The 14,952-nt window shown below is 40.9% G+C and overlaps 1 protein-coding gene across 1 annotated transcript in view; it reads left to right on the forward strand.

Moving 5' to 3' along the window:
- LOC310717306 (alpha-1,6-mannosylglycoprotein 6-beta-N-acetylglucosaminyltransferase B-like) overlaps window positions 1-14,952 on the forward strand; it is a 79,283-nt gene that overhangs the window by 40,763 nt on the left and 23,568 nt on the right. Inside the window, exons 6-8 of the mRNA XM_083525198.1 lie at window positions 1-140; window positions 1,354-1,518; window positions 10,027-10,196. The exon at window positions 1-140 is cut by the window's left edge and continues 31 nt beyond it. Coding sequence (XP_083381324.1) covers window positions 1-140; window positions 1,354-1,518; window positions 10,027-10,196 — 475 coding nt within the window. The remainder of the gene's footprint in view (window positions 141-1,353; window positions 1,519-10,026; window positions 10,197-14,952) is intronic.

Genomic DNA, 14,952 nt, shown 5'->3' on the forward strand with positions numbered 1-14,952 from the left:
GCTATGCCTTCTACGGAGTCGACGGTTCGGATTGCTCCTTCCTCATTTACCTTAGTGAGGTGGAGTGGTTTTGCCCCCCGCTGGCCTGGAGGAACTACAGCACAACACCTGCAGTGGTGAAAAGCTCAGCTAAAAGACAAGTGAGACACACACACATACACACACACACACACACACACACACACACACACACACACACACACACACACTCTATCTATCTATCTATCTATCTATCTATCTATCTATCTATCTATCTATCTATCTATCTATCTATCTATCTATCTATCTATCTATCTATCTATCTATCTATCTATCTATCTATCTATCTATCAGGATTGCTCCTATTAAGATGCAGTGATCCGATTTCGATTCGATTCATCACAATGCGATTCAATGGAACAAATACGATGCTCTACAATTCAATATGTTACAGAAAGTTCACGTTTATTTCTTTGGTCCAGACAGACAGCAAATCATCAGTTAAACTTTTCACACACACGCCTTGGACACGCCTCGGTCTCTGTAGTGCTGTGATGCGTCATATTCACGTCGCAGCAGCAGTGCTGAGAGAACGCGCTCTAGAAACCGTTTAGCGACGGGAAATTGATCTACATATCAGTCACTTCCTAAATAATAAAAGTAAAGCATATCTACTACTAACAATTATATAGAAATAAAGTTTGCTTTAATGATTTCAATACAAATGCTAACTTGTGTTGAATTCACACTTTTTAAAATCGATGCATCACATCGTTAACTTTTAAACCGACGCACTGATGCGAATTGCAGATCATGAAAACGGTGCTTTATGCCCCGCCCACTTTTTTTCTAAAATACAGCTGAGAGTCTGTGAGATGATAGAGAGCAGAAGAGAGAGAGAGAGAGAGAGAGAGAGAGAGAGAGAGAGAGAGAGAGAGAGAGATGTGAAAGATTGTGAACAGATAAAAAGAAAGACAGGGAGACAAATAGAAAAAAAGACAAGGTGACAAAGAGACACAAATCAGAAGACAGACTGATTTAGAAAAAGAGATTGAGAGACAGTGTGAAACAGATAAAGAAAGAGACAAAACGAAGACTGAGAGAGAGGGAGAGAGAGACAGTGAGAGGGGGAGAGGGAGAGAGAGAGAGAGAGAGAGAGAGAGAGAGAGAGAGAGAGAGAGAGAGAGAGAGAATAATAGCTTACACATGTCTTTTGGGAAGACACATAAGTCTGGACAGGTGCTATACATTATACATTACATTTACATCTGTCTCTCTCTCTCTCTCTCTCTCTCTCTCTCTCTCTCTCTCTCTCTCTCTCTCTCTCTCTCTCTCTCTCTGCCTCTCTCTCTCTTTCACTCTTTCTTTCTCCAGGCAGCTTTCCGGACGGACCTCACCGCTCTGTTGGATCAGGTCGGAACCGGGAAAGAGTCTTTGAGCTTCATGAAGCGACGGATCCGTAGGTTGGCTGCTCAGTGGGCTACAGCTGCCCAGAGACTCGACCTGAAGCTCCACAGACGATGGAGAGAGCAGAAGAAGGTGAGATCAAACCAACAAACCATACCATCAACAAACATCACTAAACTTTAATCAGTATCGAAAAATGACCCTGACTCTCCAAAAGTATTAGGACACCGACTTCCCAGCCGTATGCGCTTCTTCTCCAAACTGTTAAAACAAAGTTGGAGACCCAGAATTGTACAGGACGTCTTTTATGTGTGTGATGGTACATTAATGGTTTTTAAGTCACGGTTCGGCTCAAGTTTGATTGTAAAATTGCTTATAGTGTTTTTATTAACGCAGTTTATTATAATTAACATTTGAGAACATCAACAGTTTTTATTTTTAAAACAATTTTAAATAAAATGCCGGTTTGGGTAATAATACATAAAATAATATTTTCTAGAAATAAAATATATAAAAATGTAAATAAAATATGTTTTAATGTTTTAATAATAATAATAATAATAATAATAATAATAATAATAATAATAATAATAATAATAATAATAATAATAAAAACAGGGCCACTGTGAATAAAGTGCAAGGTGGAGAATAAACAAATTTACGGTCCACCAATTAATATGTTTCTAAGGAACTCGGATTGTAACTATGTTCCGCATGTTGAAAAGACTGTGGTACACGTGTGAACCAACCGAAATCCCCGTACGTGTACCGTTACACCCCAGACGTCTTTGGATGCTGGACCATTGGAAATAATTTAATACATAATCATGGACAAAATGATAGAACATAAGTGAGTGATTCTGATAGAGTGTAGACCAGTCGAGAAGGACTCGCTGACCCTGATTCTCCACACTGCACTATTACAGCGTATTGTTTGTGAAGAACAATCAATATCTATTTTCTACATGTTCTCAGACTTCAGTAAATTTTCAATCTTCTCAATGTTCTTGTATCCCAGAGGTGGGTGTGTACAGAAGTCCTAAGAGGCCGTGCATTATAATATCTTTTTTCTCGACATAACAAACACTGTTTCCTCGTGTTCGGTACTTAACTTTTTTGTGTATTCGGCATAAGAGCATGTTCTAGAGGCAGCATCATGGATAATAACCGTAACTATTTGTGGCAGCGTGCATGTGGACGCGCACCAATGCTAAATGGACCACAAATTAAAATAAAGTTGTGATTATTGGGGGGGCAATATTTTTGTGCCCTGTCCATATTTAACCTGCGATGTGTTTGCTTTTAACACTCTCCCTCAGGTTTTATTACCCCTGAAAGATCATGGGACGATCCCCAAGAGCGTTTTGAACACTTCGCGGGTTCACCTGCCTCTGTATCTCGTCCTAAACAAGCAAACAATTTCTAAAAATAGCTCTTTCTCGTTTTCTCTCTTTCCTGATTTATTCCTCCGTCTCTTCCTCCTCTCCCTCCGCCTTCCCTCGAACGTATAAAATGGATTTTTTATCTCCGAACTTTGTGTGCTATCTCCACGCCAGCTGTTGCAAGAGCTTTTCTTTTTCGCCTGTCCGGAGTTCTTTATCATCCGCAATTAAGGCGAGGCAGCGAGTCAGAAGCGATTTGCCGTCTGCTGCGGGTAACGGATCGCTCTGCGACGGGAACACGGGGTGTAATTGCGAAATGAGATTCCTGAGCCAGATAGAGAGATGTGTGTGTGTGTGTGTGTGTGTGTGTGTGTGTGTGTGTGTGTGTGTGTGTGTGTGTGTGTTTGGATTTTAGTTTTTTTTTGCTAAAAATCCCGTTGTAGATTAGCTTTAGAAGCCTAGCATCTACCTGAGCAGATTTACTGATCGCTCCTGGGTGATTAATCATGTCTAGTGTGTACAGAAGTCATTCGAGGCTTAATGCACTCCGTTTCCCAGCATCCCTCGTTTCGCATCGGGACAGAATTTTTTAATTAATTTATTATTTTTTTTAAACGAGCTTGATTAGCATTTGCTGCACTCTGTAGCAAAGTGCATTTGCTGCAGCGAGTGCTGTTTGTACAGGGAGGTAAAGAGGAGGTGTTTTCTGTAAACAGAGCAATCCATCCTCATTACAACAACACCCCCCCCCCCCTCACACACACACACACACACACACACACACACACACACACACACACACACACACACACACACACAAACACTCTGCCTGCATCCCAGCAGTCCCTGGATGTCGCCTATTCCAGCTGGTCTGAGACTTACTCGACGCGCATCGTTAGCCGCCGTGGCAGGCTGCACAAACACACCACTATAACCAACCTGACACTCTGGAACCACAACAGAGGCTTTCACATACTGCCAGACTGTTTCCACAATATCCTCCATCATGGTGCTATAACACACACACACACACACACACACACACACACACACACACACACTCACACGCTCTTACACATCAGGGACTTTGGCTACGCCTACACTAATCCAGATACATACGGAATTTTATTCTAAAAACACTCTGCGTCCACACTTTCGTTTTAAATCGTTTCCCAAACGTCGGTCATCCACACTGAAATGTCTGAGAGAAAAATATGTGTTTTCAAACGAAAACTGCTTTTCGCAAGATGGGTTGAGATTCTGAACCAGCCTGGGCCATAGAGCAAAACAATCAACACATCATGTGTATCATTTATAGGATTTGGGAGCTCAGTGGTTAAGGCTTTGAGCAGAAGCTTGGGGTTTAAGCTCTGGTCTCTCCAAGCTACCACTCTTGGGGCACTTGAGCACGGCCCATAACCCCTTTGAGCTCCAGGGGCACTTTAGCATCTCTGACTCCAGCTTCCTAACTTCACTGGTATTTGCAAAAAAGAATTTTAAAGAATTGTTATTTAAAGAATTGTATGCCCCTGAGGTTTCAGTGAGCAGTGTTTCTGTCCTTTCTTTTTATCGGATCTGCCTGGTTCCCGAAGTTCTTCCTCTGGATGGAATATTTCTTAATTGAGACCACTCTGTGCAGCTGGGGATGGTTCCATACCTACAGCCTAAAGATCCATGAAGCTGCTGAGCAACTCGCAAACATTTAGGATTGTTTCGGACTGTAATTAATATCCACAGTCTTCAATAATGGCTCAGGACCACAGGATGCATGAAAAGTTCTGCATTACACACCTGTTACTGCACACCTCAACATTAGGACTGCAATGAATGGACTTTCGGTGTCACCCAGATGAGGATGGGTTCCCTTTTGAATCTGGTTCCTCTCAAGGTTTCTTCCTCATAACATCTCAGGGAGTTTTTCCTCGCCACAGTCACCACTGGGTCACGCATCAGGGATAAACTTATAAGCAACAAACTTATATGCAATAAATCTGCACATTCTTTTATATAACCTTATTACCGCTTTATCTGTTTAAAGCTGCTTTGAGACAATGTCTTCTCTAAAAAGTGCTACACAATTAAAATTGAATTAAAAATCCTGGATTCTGTATGGCTTGAACTTCAGGTGTGAGTTGAACACAGGTAGATGGTGGTCAGTTTAACTCCTGTAACGATACCGAGCTCCATGGAGTGGAGTTTGTGCACTTGGTGGAAACTGTGATGAATTCAGTCGAGGCACAAAATGAATTCGACCAATTGCTGAAGAAAAAATGGTAGACCACGACGAGTTCAGTATCTATAACTTCCTCGCTTCCATTAGCTGTCCTTCGGCTACAATCTGTTTCGGACCATGCGAGGTCAAATGTTCATGACTGAAGCACAGAGTTTTAAAAAGCATTAGAACCCGTTCCAAATGGGATTTCGAACGAGGTGAGTGATATCACACACACTCCTGCGATTTCCAGGTTTCACAACGGTGCAGTGCGCTCAAGTCAAGGTCGTCTCTTGACCTTGTGAGTGAAAATCCGTTCATGTTTTGAGGAGGCACTCAGTTGTAGCGTTTCGGTCCATCTGTGGACACCAGCTGGGGGTTAAAGAGGTCATTTCAGCATCGACGTGTCTCGTGCTTTTTTTGTGAGTGACGCATGAGCATTGTTTAACCCGGCTGACCAGCGTGACGTCCTCTGGACCCGAGCTAGTGAGCATTCCACTTTTTTCCCTCAGTGATTACAGTGTCATGAAGTAATATCTTCTGCATTGAAACATCACTGTCTTTAATAACATTGTAGACAGAAACATCGAAGGTCATGACGGCGTATTGCGTTTCGGGCTGTGTCTGGGTTCTAGCGGTGATCTTGATAACTTCCACACGCAGCGTCCATACATCAATCCTCAGCTCATCTCTCATCTCTGATCTCTCACTCAGTTTCCACTCGCTCATGTTTGTCTTTATCGAGCTCCTGAACACACCAGGTCTGATTCGCTGACACTGGGGTGGTGAAGGGGTGGGGACTGGGCGTGGCACATCTCAAACATTATTGGCTGTTGTATAAATTTAGGCTTTGATGTCGTTTCCGAAAGACGACGCTCACTCATAAAGAGAAAACTAATCAAACAGAACTTTCTTGCATTACACGTAACTATAAATGGATAAAAGCTACGATAATAACACAGGAATAACTGTACATGCATCATTGTCTGCATATTTTCATATATTTTCTAATCTTTGAAAAAACATTTATGCATCAAAACAAACATATTTTGCAATTCAAATCACTATTTATACGTTTTTTTTATATACATTTATACGTTGGATTATTATACATCTTTAATAGAACTTTAATGTAACAATTATCATATTTTCAAATGAAAATATTTTCTTTTTGATGTTTTTGCCCATGTTTATGTATTTTTTTTTACAAAATATTAATTTGTGATTCACCATTAATTACCGAACCCCCTAGTGGTCACGGACCCCTGGTATAACCCAATAAACCCTTCACCTCCTGAGGTTTAAGAGTCGAGCAGTGTTGTGCGGTGAAAAGTAAATATGATAAAAAGGTGTAAACAAATCCTGAGCGTTCGTTCTTAAAAAAAAAACCTTAAAGTTTGTTCTTGCAGGATGCAGTGGAACGCTCCATGCTCCCTTGTTGCCTCTGAAAGAAAATGTGTTTTGATGTTGTGTGTGAAGGTCAGCAACTCTTTGCTTTTCTGCTTTAAAAACCCGTGCGTGGGAGAATCCAACCGGAGCTCTAAGATCCCCTCGCCCAACCCCCGAACCTCCCCCCCCCCCCCCGTTTCCCCCCTGGGGCTGCACAGGCTGGTGCAGTGGTGGTGAAGCATCTGATCGAGGGGAAGTCAGGGAAGGAAAACAGAGGAGTGTTACTGTGTAATGATCAGAGCTGCTTTTTATAGCATTCAGGAGCGATTGGCTGGAATTGATTTCATTTACACACACACACACACACACACACACACACACACACACACACACACACACACACACACACACACACACACAAGGAAAATAAGCTGTCTAATAGACACATTATTCTGTAGACCACTCTGACCTTCTAACAAAGATCTAAAGCTTTTATTTTTTATCAAGTGCTGTGTTGTTCAGCTTGTACCTACATGACTCACAGGCGCCTAAAGTATTTTATTCTTCATGTTTGCCAACAATTAGGTTTTTTTTGTGCTATTTGTGTTAAAGATGGCATTAATCCAGTACCCAGGATAGACATCAGAACCAACATCATCATAAAACAACAGCTCAGAAGAAAAAAAGAACACATTCAGTCGGATTCTCTGCAGATTGAAATGTAATTCCTGAACTGCTCCTATGGAAATGAACCTCCATGAACATTATGGCCAAAAAGTATTTGGACACCTGGCTGATCTTCTTCTATGTCGTTCAAAACTGTACCACGAACTTGGAGACACACAATTGCATCGGACGTCTCAGGATGCAAGAGAATGATATTTCTTCTTCTTCTTCTTCTTCTAACTAGGAGACCCAAACCTGTACCAGCTGCCTATTGCACAAAGCCAGCTCTGTGAAGATCTGCTCTACATGGGTTTGATTTGGTAAAAGATCTCCTGTTATAGAGCTCCAGCCCTATTGAACACGAATAAATTGTTTATGCTGACTGCACCCCAGGAGTCTTCTCACCTCACGTACATCAGTACCGTACTTTTTCTAACACGCTTGTGGCTGAATGTCCACAAATGTCCAGTGGAACATCTTTCCAGAAGATTGAAGTTTTTTATAACAGGAAATGGAAAGTAAATGTGGAATGGAACATTCAAAAAGCAGCACTTAGCAATCGTATGCTCAGGTGTCCAGAAACTTTTGAAACACTTTTTTTTTGTAAAGCTACTGTTACACGGTGACTTGTCACATGACGTATTAGCACCTTGTTGCTATGGTGAGGTCAGAAGTGAACATTGCTCCTCAGAGGTTCTTCGAAGAGAAAACCTAAAACAGACAGTAACATTTCTAATTAAAATGACTAAAAAAATCGAGACACTTTAACAAAGCTGGTGTTTCAATCAGTAGCACTTTAGCACAATGCTAGCACAATGCTAAATTGGTGGCTATTTGCATCAATTGAAATGGAAATGATTGCCCAATCTCATGTTCATTTAATTGGCTAGAATGAAAATCTGCACTCGGTGTGTCTCTTTGTGCATAAGTTTGTGCTCCCCAACCCCCTCCGAAATGCGGCGTAACTTCAGTGTTAATTGAAATGGAGTGGAGCGAGTTGGAGTTGTTTACTGGCCTTCGACTGACAGATGGTTGGAATTTGTTGACCATCTGTCACAGGCTGGATGCAGCAACTCAAATCAGTGTTATATTTTATTATGGAGAAAGTCAGATGGTGTCGGTGTGGTTTTAATGAACCAGACCTCATAAACGCAGCAGGGGAAGAATCAGGAGTGAGCACACACAAGATAATACAATATTTCCAGGGGTTTTCTCTTTACATAAGATTTACCTTTATTCATCCCACAGTGAGGACATTTCCATTTCTTTCGTCCCTCATCCCTCGCTCTCTTTACCAGATTTATTTTGATATCTATGGTGACTCGACAATAAGTGATTTAGTGAATCAATGAATCATTCCATCAGTGACTTATTAACTGGCTGATTCAATGAGTCAATAACTCACCATCTCACTGACTCAGAGGCTCAGTAACTGACTGACTCATGTAGGCAATAATTTGGCTACTCAGTTATTTAGTGACTCATTGACTCAGTAACTGACTGACTCAGTGAGTCAATATCTCAGAAAATTAGTTATTCAGTAACTCAGTAACAGACTAATTCACTGAGTCAATAACTTAGCATCGCAGTGACTCAGTAACTGAATGACTCACTGAGTCAGTGACTCAGCAACTTTCAGTTACTGAAAATTCAGTGATTCTTTGACACAGTAACTGACTCAACTCAGATATTCAGTGAGTCAAAAACTCAGTGACTCAGTGACTTATTGACACAGCAACTCAGCTATTCAGTGAGCCAGTAACTGACTCAGTAAATCAATTACTTAGCGACTCAGAGGCTCAGTTTTTTTTTTAGAAAGTATATTAATTGTTTGAAGAACTTTTTAAACCTGATGGTTTAGGGCTCTAAAGTGTTTCCCCGTTTTAAATGGTTTTAGAAAGAAAATTTAATGGAAGTCCCTAAAATGTTTAATGAAGCCACGAAGACCTGTCTGCAATTTTTCTTACTCTGATTAGAAACACTTCCAAATAGCACCAATTTTTGGAATTTTGTAGCTATGGGTTACATTAGATGATTAGATGAATCGCGTGATTTACAAGGAGGATTATGTGGTTAAGAAACCCAAATGATCTCATAGTGAAATATAAACATTTGGTAAAAAACTAAACAAAACAAACACTTAATTCTCAGGCAAGAAGTGAGTAGATATGTTTTATAGTAAACTCCTGCCATCCTGGACCAGGGGACAGGACTCGTAGTGGACGCCAATGTTACGTTATAGATTATTGATTTCTAACAAGCAGCTACGAGCACGTAAATGATCTTAAAGCATGACAACCACAGCGATGTTCTTTAAAATTACATTATTAGATAAAAAACGTTTTCTTTCACGCTCACAAGTCCAAAGGAAACACAATTTCAAGTACAAAAGCTTTAAAACACGAAGAAAACAGCGAAGTAGGCTAAAGCCAGGGAAGAAATTAAAACAAGCCAACAAAGAGCTTAATGAGCTGCCTCCCTGTGGAGCTCAGTGATTTTAATCACTTCACTAAAATAGACTTTCACCTCAGCGTGACAGCAGCGTTCGCTCATTTCCCGCAGCTATTCAGCTAACGCCAGCACAACGCGCATGCTAGCCGTCTTTAGCATAAAGTCTGAGTCATCTACATCGCTTTCGTAAAAATAGGGCAGGGGTTTTTTTGCCCTCGTATTATATGTTCTAGTTTACGCCTGTATAACTCTTTACGCCACACTGCTACAGAACTCTCTCTTCTGATTGGCCTGAAAGGGTGGTGGTTCATTTCCTATGTGATTGTTCTGATACGTTATTGTTTCCATAGCGACAGCTCTTTCACAAGACCCTCATAGAGAAGGATCACAATTCTTTAACGAGTTTAAAAGAGAGGAAAAGAAGTGACTCATTTTGTTGTCCTGAAATGTAAATGGTGAAATAAATAAAAAAAAATGTTCATCTTTGATGATGATAAAGATGATAATGATGATGATGATGATGATGATGATGTTCTGTAGATCCTGGTGCACGTGGGTTTCCTGACGGAGGAATCGGGTGACGTTTTCAGTCCGAAGGTTCTAAAAGGTGGTCCTCTTGGCGAGATGGTGCAGTGGGCTGACATCCTCACAACTCTTTATGTGCTCGGACACAACCTGAAGATCTCCGTCTCAGTCAAGGAGCTCCAGGGGTGAGTCGAATGATTAGATTTACATGAACAGGTTTTTTTTTTAATCGGAAAGTGTGTGTATATGACCGAGTGTTTGTATATGTGTTTCTATCCAGTCAGATTTTTTTTAATGTCTAAAGAATCTGTTAACCAATCAGACTGTCAATTGGCCGTTTAGAGGCCCCCTAGCAGGTGTTAGAACACGTCCACATTTTCACGTCCTTTGATTGGATGGTGAACTAGTCAGAGCTCGCAAACCGCATCTGTAGCAAACTGCACAATATCAAATATACTCATGTAGATTTAGAAGCTGTTTTTTTTTTCATTTCACAACATCTGACAGAGGAGAGAAAATCGCTTTGGTCGCAGATACACCGACAGAGACATTCACAAGAAAAGCTGGACATTGTGAATTTTACATAATTTATCGTAAAAATCTGTGTTTCGACTGTTAGCGGTGCTATTCGAAAAGATGGGAATCTTTTAGGACCCAGTTTAGCACGAGCGTGATGTAGCGTGGGCACTGGCTTCAGTAGCCAAAATGAATCACTGGGGGGTGGGTGGCCACCGGCGCACGATTGGTAGCATAACTCATAGCTAAGAGGCTTTAGCGTTCGCCGGATTTGCTTTATGGGGGCTGATATAGAAGCGTACAGGACATTGATGGCATTAGTTATTCATGGAGCAGTGTAGAGGCTGACAGACTCATTCACCAGAGACCGATAGCAGCCATGTGCAAACCCCCTCAGCCAGGGGTTCAGCACGGCAAGTCCTGCTAATATATCAGCTCCTACCGAGGGAAACGTGTGACACTTCTAGCATTTGAGGCCGAGCAGAAGCCTGGGAGAGCCTTCAGCATAGAGCCTTCAGCAAGAGTTTTTTTTTTTTTTTTTAAAGCTATACGGCTGTAAGGATTAGCTAGTTGAATTAGCTGGGTCAGTGCAAGCAATATCTACAACAGGACCTCTGTTAAGACTCAGAAGGTCTCTCTATCCTAAATAAAAGATATATAATTTTTTTTATTTATGTAGAAAAGTCCCAAACTGTTTTGATAAGCTCCACGTTTCTGGCAAGATGTTCCACTAGATTTGTGGAGATTTGTGGAGATTTATTCAGCCACAAGGGTGTTAGTAAAGTCAGCTACTGATGTAAGTGAGATATTGTGAGAAGGCCTGGGGTGCAGTCAGCATGGAAAATTTCTCCCCAAGGTGTTAAATAGGGTTTGAGCTCTATAACAGGATCTTTTACCAAATCCAACCCATGGAAAACAGATCTTCATGGGGCTGGATTTGTGCACAGGGTGATCATCATGCCGGACCAGGTTTGGGTCTCGTAGTTCAAAGCGAAGGTGAAATGTATTGATTCTGCATCCAAAGACGTTCTGTACAATTGTGTGTTTCCAGAATTGAAGGAAAACACACGGATGGAAAAGTGAGGTGTCCTTATTATTATTAACAATTTAGTTTCTGTTCTCACTCACGTCATAGCAGCAATAAACTTCCTGAAGTTAATGAGACTAGTAAAACTCATCGTTATTAGTTAACGAGAAAATTAAAGTCTTCTGGCCTGAAGACGTCTGGAAACTTCATTTGATGTCGTCTTTTCCGTTCTACTCCATTTCCTTCTCATTAACGATATCAAAGGCATGGATTAAAGCCCGTAATTGTTTTTGCTTCTTCAAAGAATTATTTAGTAAGAGTAATAATCTATCCAAGGAGGCTGGGGATGTGTGTGTGTGTGTGTGTGTGTGTGTGTGTGTGTGTGTGTGTGTGTGTGTGTGTGTGTGTGTGTAAAATCCATTATTATTTAGATGATTTAAGGCAGCCATTCATCACATTACACCCACCCTGACCTCTAATTACACTCACCCTGACCTCTAAATACACTCACCCTGACCTCTAATTACACTCACCCTGACCTCTAATTACACTCACCATGACCTCTAATTACACTCACCCTGACCTCTAATTACACTCACCCTGACCTCTAAATACACTCACCATGACCTCTAATTACACTCACCATGACCTCTAATTACACTCACCATGACCTCTAAATACACTCACCATGACCTCTAATTACACTCATCATGACCTCTAATTGCACTCACCATGACCTCTAAATACACTCACCATGACCTCTAATTACACTCACCATGACCTCTAATTACACTCACCATGACCTCTAATTACACTCACTATGACCTCTAAATACACTCATCATGACCTCTAAATACACTCACCATGACCTCTAATTACACTCACCATGACCTCTGCTTACACTCACCATGACCTCTAATTACACTCACCATGACTTCTAATTACACTCAACATGACCTCTAAATACACTCACCATGACCTCTAATTACACTCACCATGACCTCTAATTACACTCACCTTGACCTCTAATTACACTCATCATGACCTCTAAATACACTCACCATGACCTCTAATTACACTCACCCTGACCTCTAATTACACTCACCCTGACCTCTAAATACACTCACCATGCCCTCTAATTACACTCACCATGACCTCTAATTACACTCACCATGACCTCTAAATACACTCACCATGACCTCTAATTACACTCATCATGACCTCTAATTGCACTCACCATGACCTCTAAATACACTCACCATGACCTCTAATTACACTCACCATGACCTCTAATTACACTCACCATGACCTCTAATTACACTCACTATGACCTCTAATTACACTCATCATGACCTCTAAATACACTCACCATGACCTCTAATTACACTCACCATGACCTCTGCTTACACTCACCATGACCTCTAATTACACTCACCATGACTTCTAATTACACTCAACATGACCTCTAAATACACTCACCATGACCTCTAATTACACTCACCATGACCTCTAATTACACTCACCTTGACCTCTAATTACACTCATCATGACCTCTAAATACACTCACCATGACCTCTAATTACACTCACCATGACCTCTAATTACACTCATCATGACCTCTAAATACACTCACCATGACCTCTGCTTACACTCACCATGACCTTTAATTACACTCACAATGACCTCTAAATACACTCACCATGACCTCTAATTGGCCTCTAATTAGGCACCCAGTGGCTGATTACCCAACCAGACCTTAAATCAGCTACTGCTAGTCACCGTTAGCATAAAAACACTTTCTCTGTTTCTCACTTGTTGTTGTTGTTTTATGCTGCTGTGCATGCTGGGATGTGTTGGGGGCAGATGTGTGGTAAAAAGCATCATCATACTTTAGAGAAACACCGCAGGCTGGTTTAGTGTCACTGCGCTACATGAGATTAGTTTTACTACATTTTCACTATTTGACAGATGCCTTTATCCAGAGCGACGTCCATGCAACTGGGCCTTGCTCAGGGGCCCAGGAGTGGCAGCTTGATGTGGCTGGGATTTGAACTCATAACCTTTGTATCCAGAGTCCAATGTTTCAGAGAGTCTTCTACTGAGTCAATTCAACAAAGACAATCATGATGAAAGTGTGTGTGTGTGTGTGTGTGTGTGTGTGTGTGTGTGTGTGTGTGTGTGTGTGTGTGTGTGTGTGTGTGTGTTTTTGTTGTATTGTATTATGCTACATAAGCTCACACAATTGTCTTGTCAGTGTTGCCAGTTTGGTGGCAGATGCTGAAACGGAGACGACGTCGCCTTCGCACCTCGTTTATTTTTCATCTTTTTCTGTGCTTTAACACACATTTTCTCGCACCTCGTTCTTTTTCCTCTATATTTAGATGCTTCGCTCACACATGTATGTGTATGTCTTTGTGTAAGTGTGTGTTTGTGTATATGTATGCGACTCTGTGTGTGTGTGTGTGTGTGTGTGTGTGTGTGTGTGTGTGTGTGTGTGTGTGTGTGGTGTACAGTATAATACAGTATAGAGAGGAGGATATAGTGCTATAAGTTTTTAGATTTATAGATTTGTTTAAATTGGTGATAACTATTTGTTATTGTAGAAATAATGAGATTGTGATTTCAGTGTGTGTTTAATGTATTAATGTGGAACAGAGGCAGTTTTAATTTCATCCTAATCTGATTGAATCTCCGTCTGTCTGAGGCACTTCATTACTCTCCAATAGAGTTTCCTCCTCTCTCTCTTTCTCTCTTTCTTTCTAGTGTAAGTGATTTATCATCAAAATACACTCATAGAATGATTCAATTTCCTTCCCTCATCGTTATTCACTCTCTACATCACACACACACACACACACACACACACACACACACACACACACACACACACACACACACACACACACACACACACACACACACACTCAATGTTCCCACTGGAACTCTGTGATCAGCCCATGACATTAAGTGTAACTATAAACAGATAAAAAGTTTTCATCATTCATTATGAAATTAAGATTGTAATTGCGTTAGTTGATGTGTTTAAAGAAGAATGGAACATCTGCATTCAGGCATTTACAGGAAACCGATCAGCGACAGTGACACCGTTACTGCTCTGGAGTTGATTCATTTCCTGTAACATCACGTTCCGCTCATGATTTTGTTTTAGTTACATGATGACGCTTTTTATCCTTTTATTGTCACATTTAAATTCATTGAACATCTGGGAAACATATTCTCACTCACATTCTAGCAGCTGGAAACAGTCCTTTTTTTTAAATACACAATAATACACTCCATTACTCATCCTCCAGGTTCCTCTGGAGAAACCTTTACTAGATCTTCTACACGGACTGCTACAGTGAAGGGTTTTCAAAGCAAAACCATTTCCATCTTCA

This window comes from Silurus aristotelis, assembly GCF_946808225.1.
Source record: "Silurus aristotelis genome assembly, chromosome: 2".
NCBI lineage: Eukaryota > Metazoa > Chordata > Actinopteri > Siluriformes > Siluridae > Silurus > Silurus aristotelis.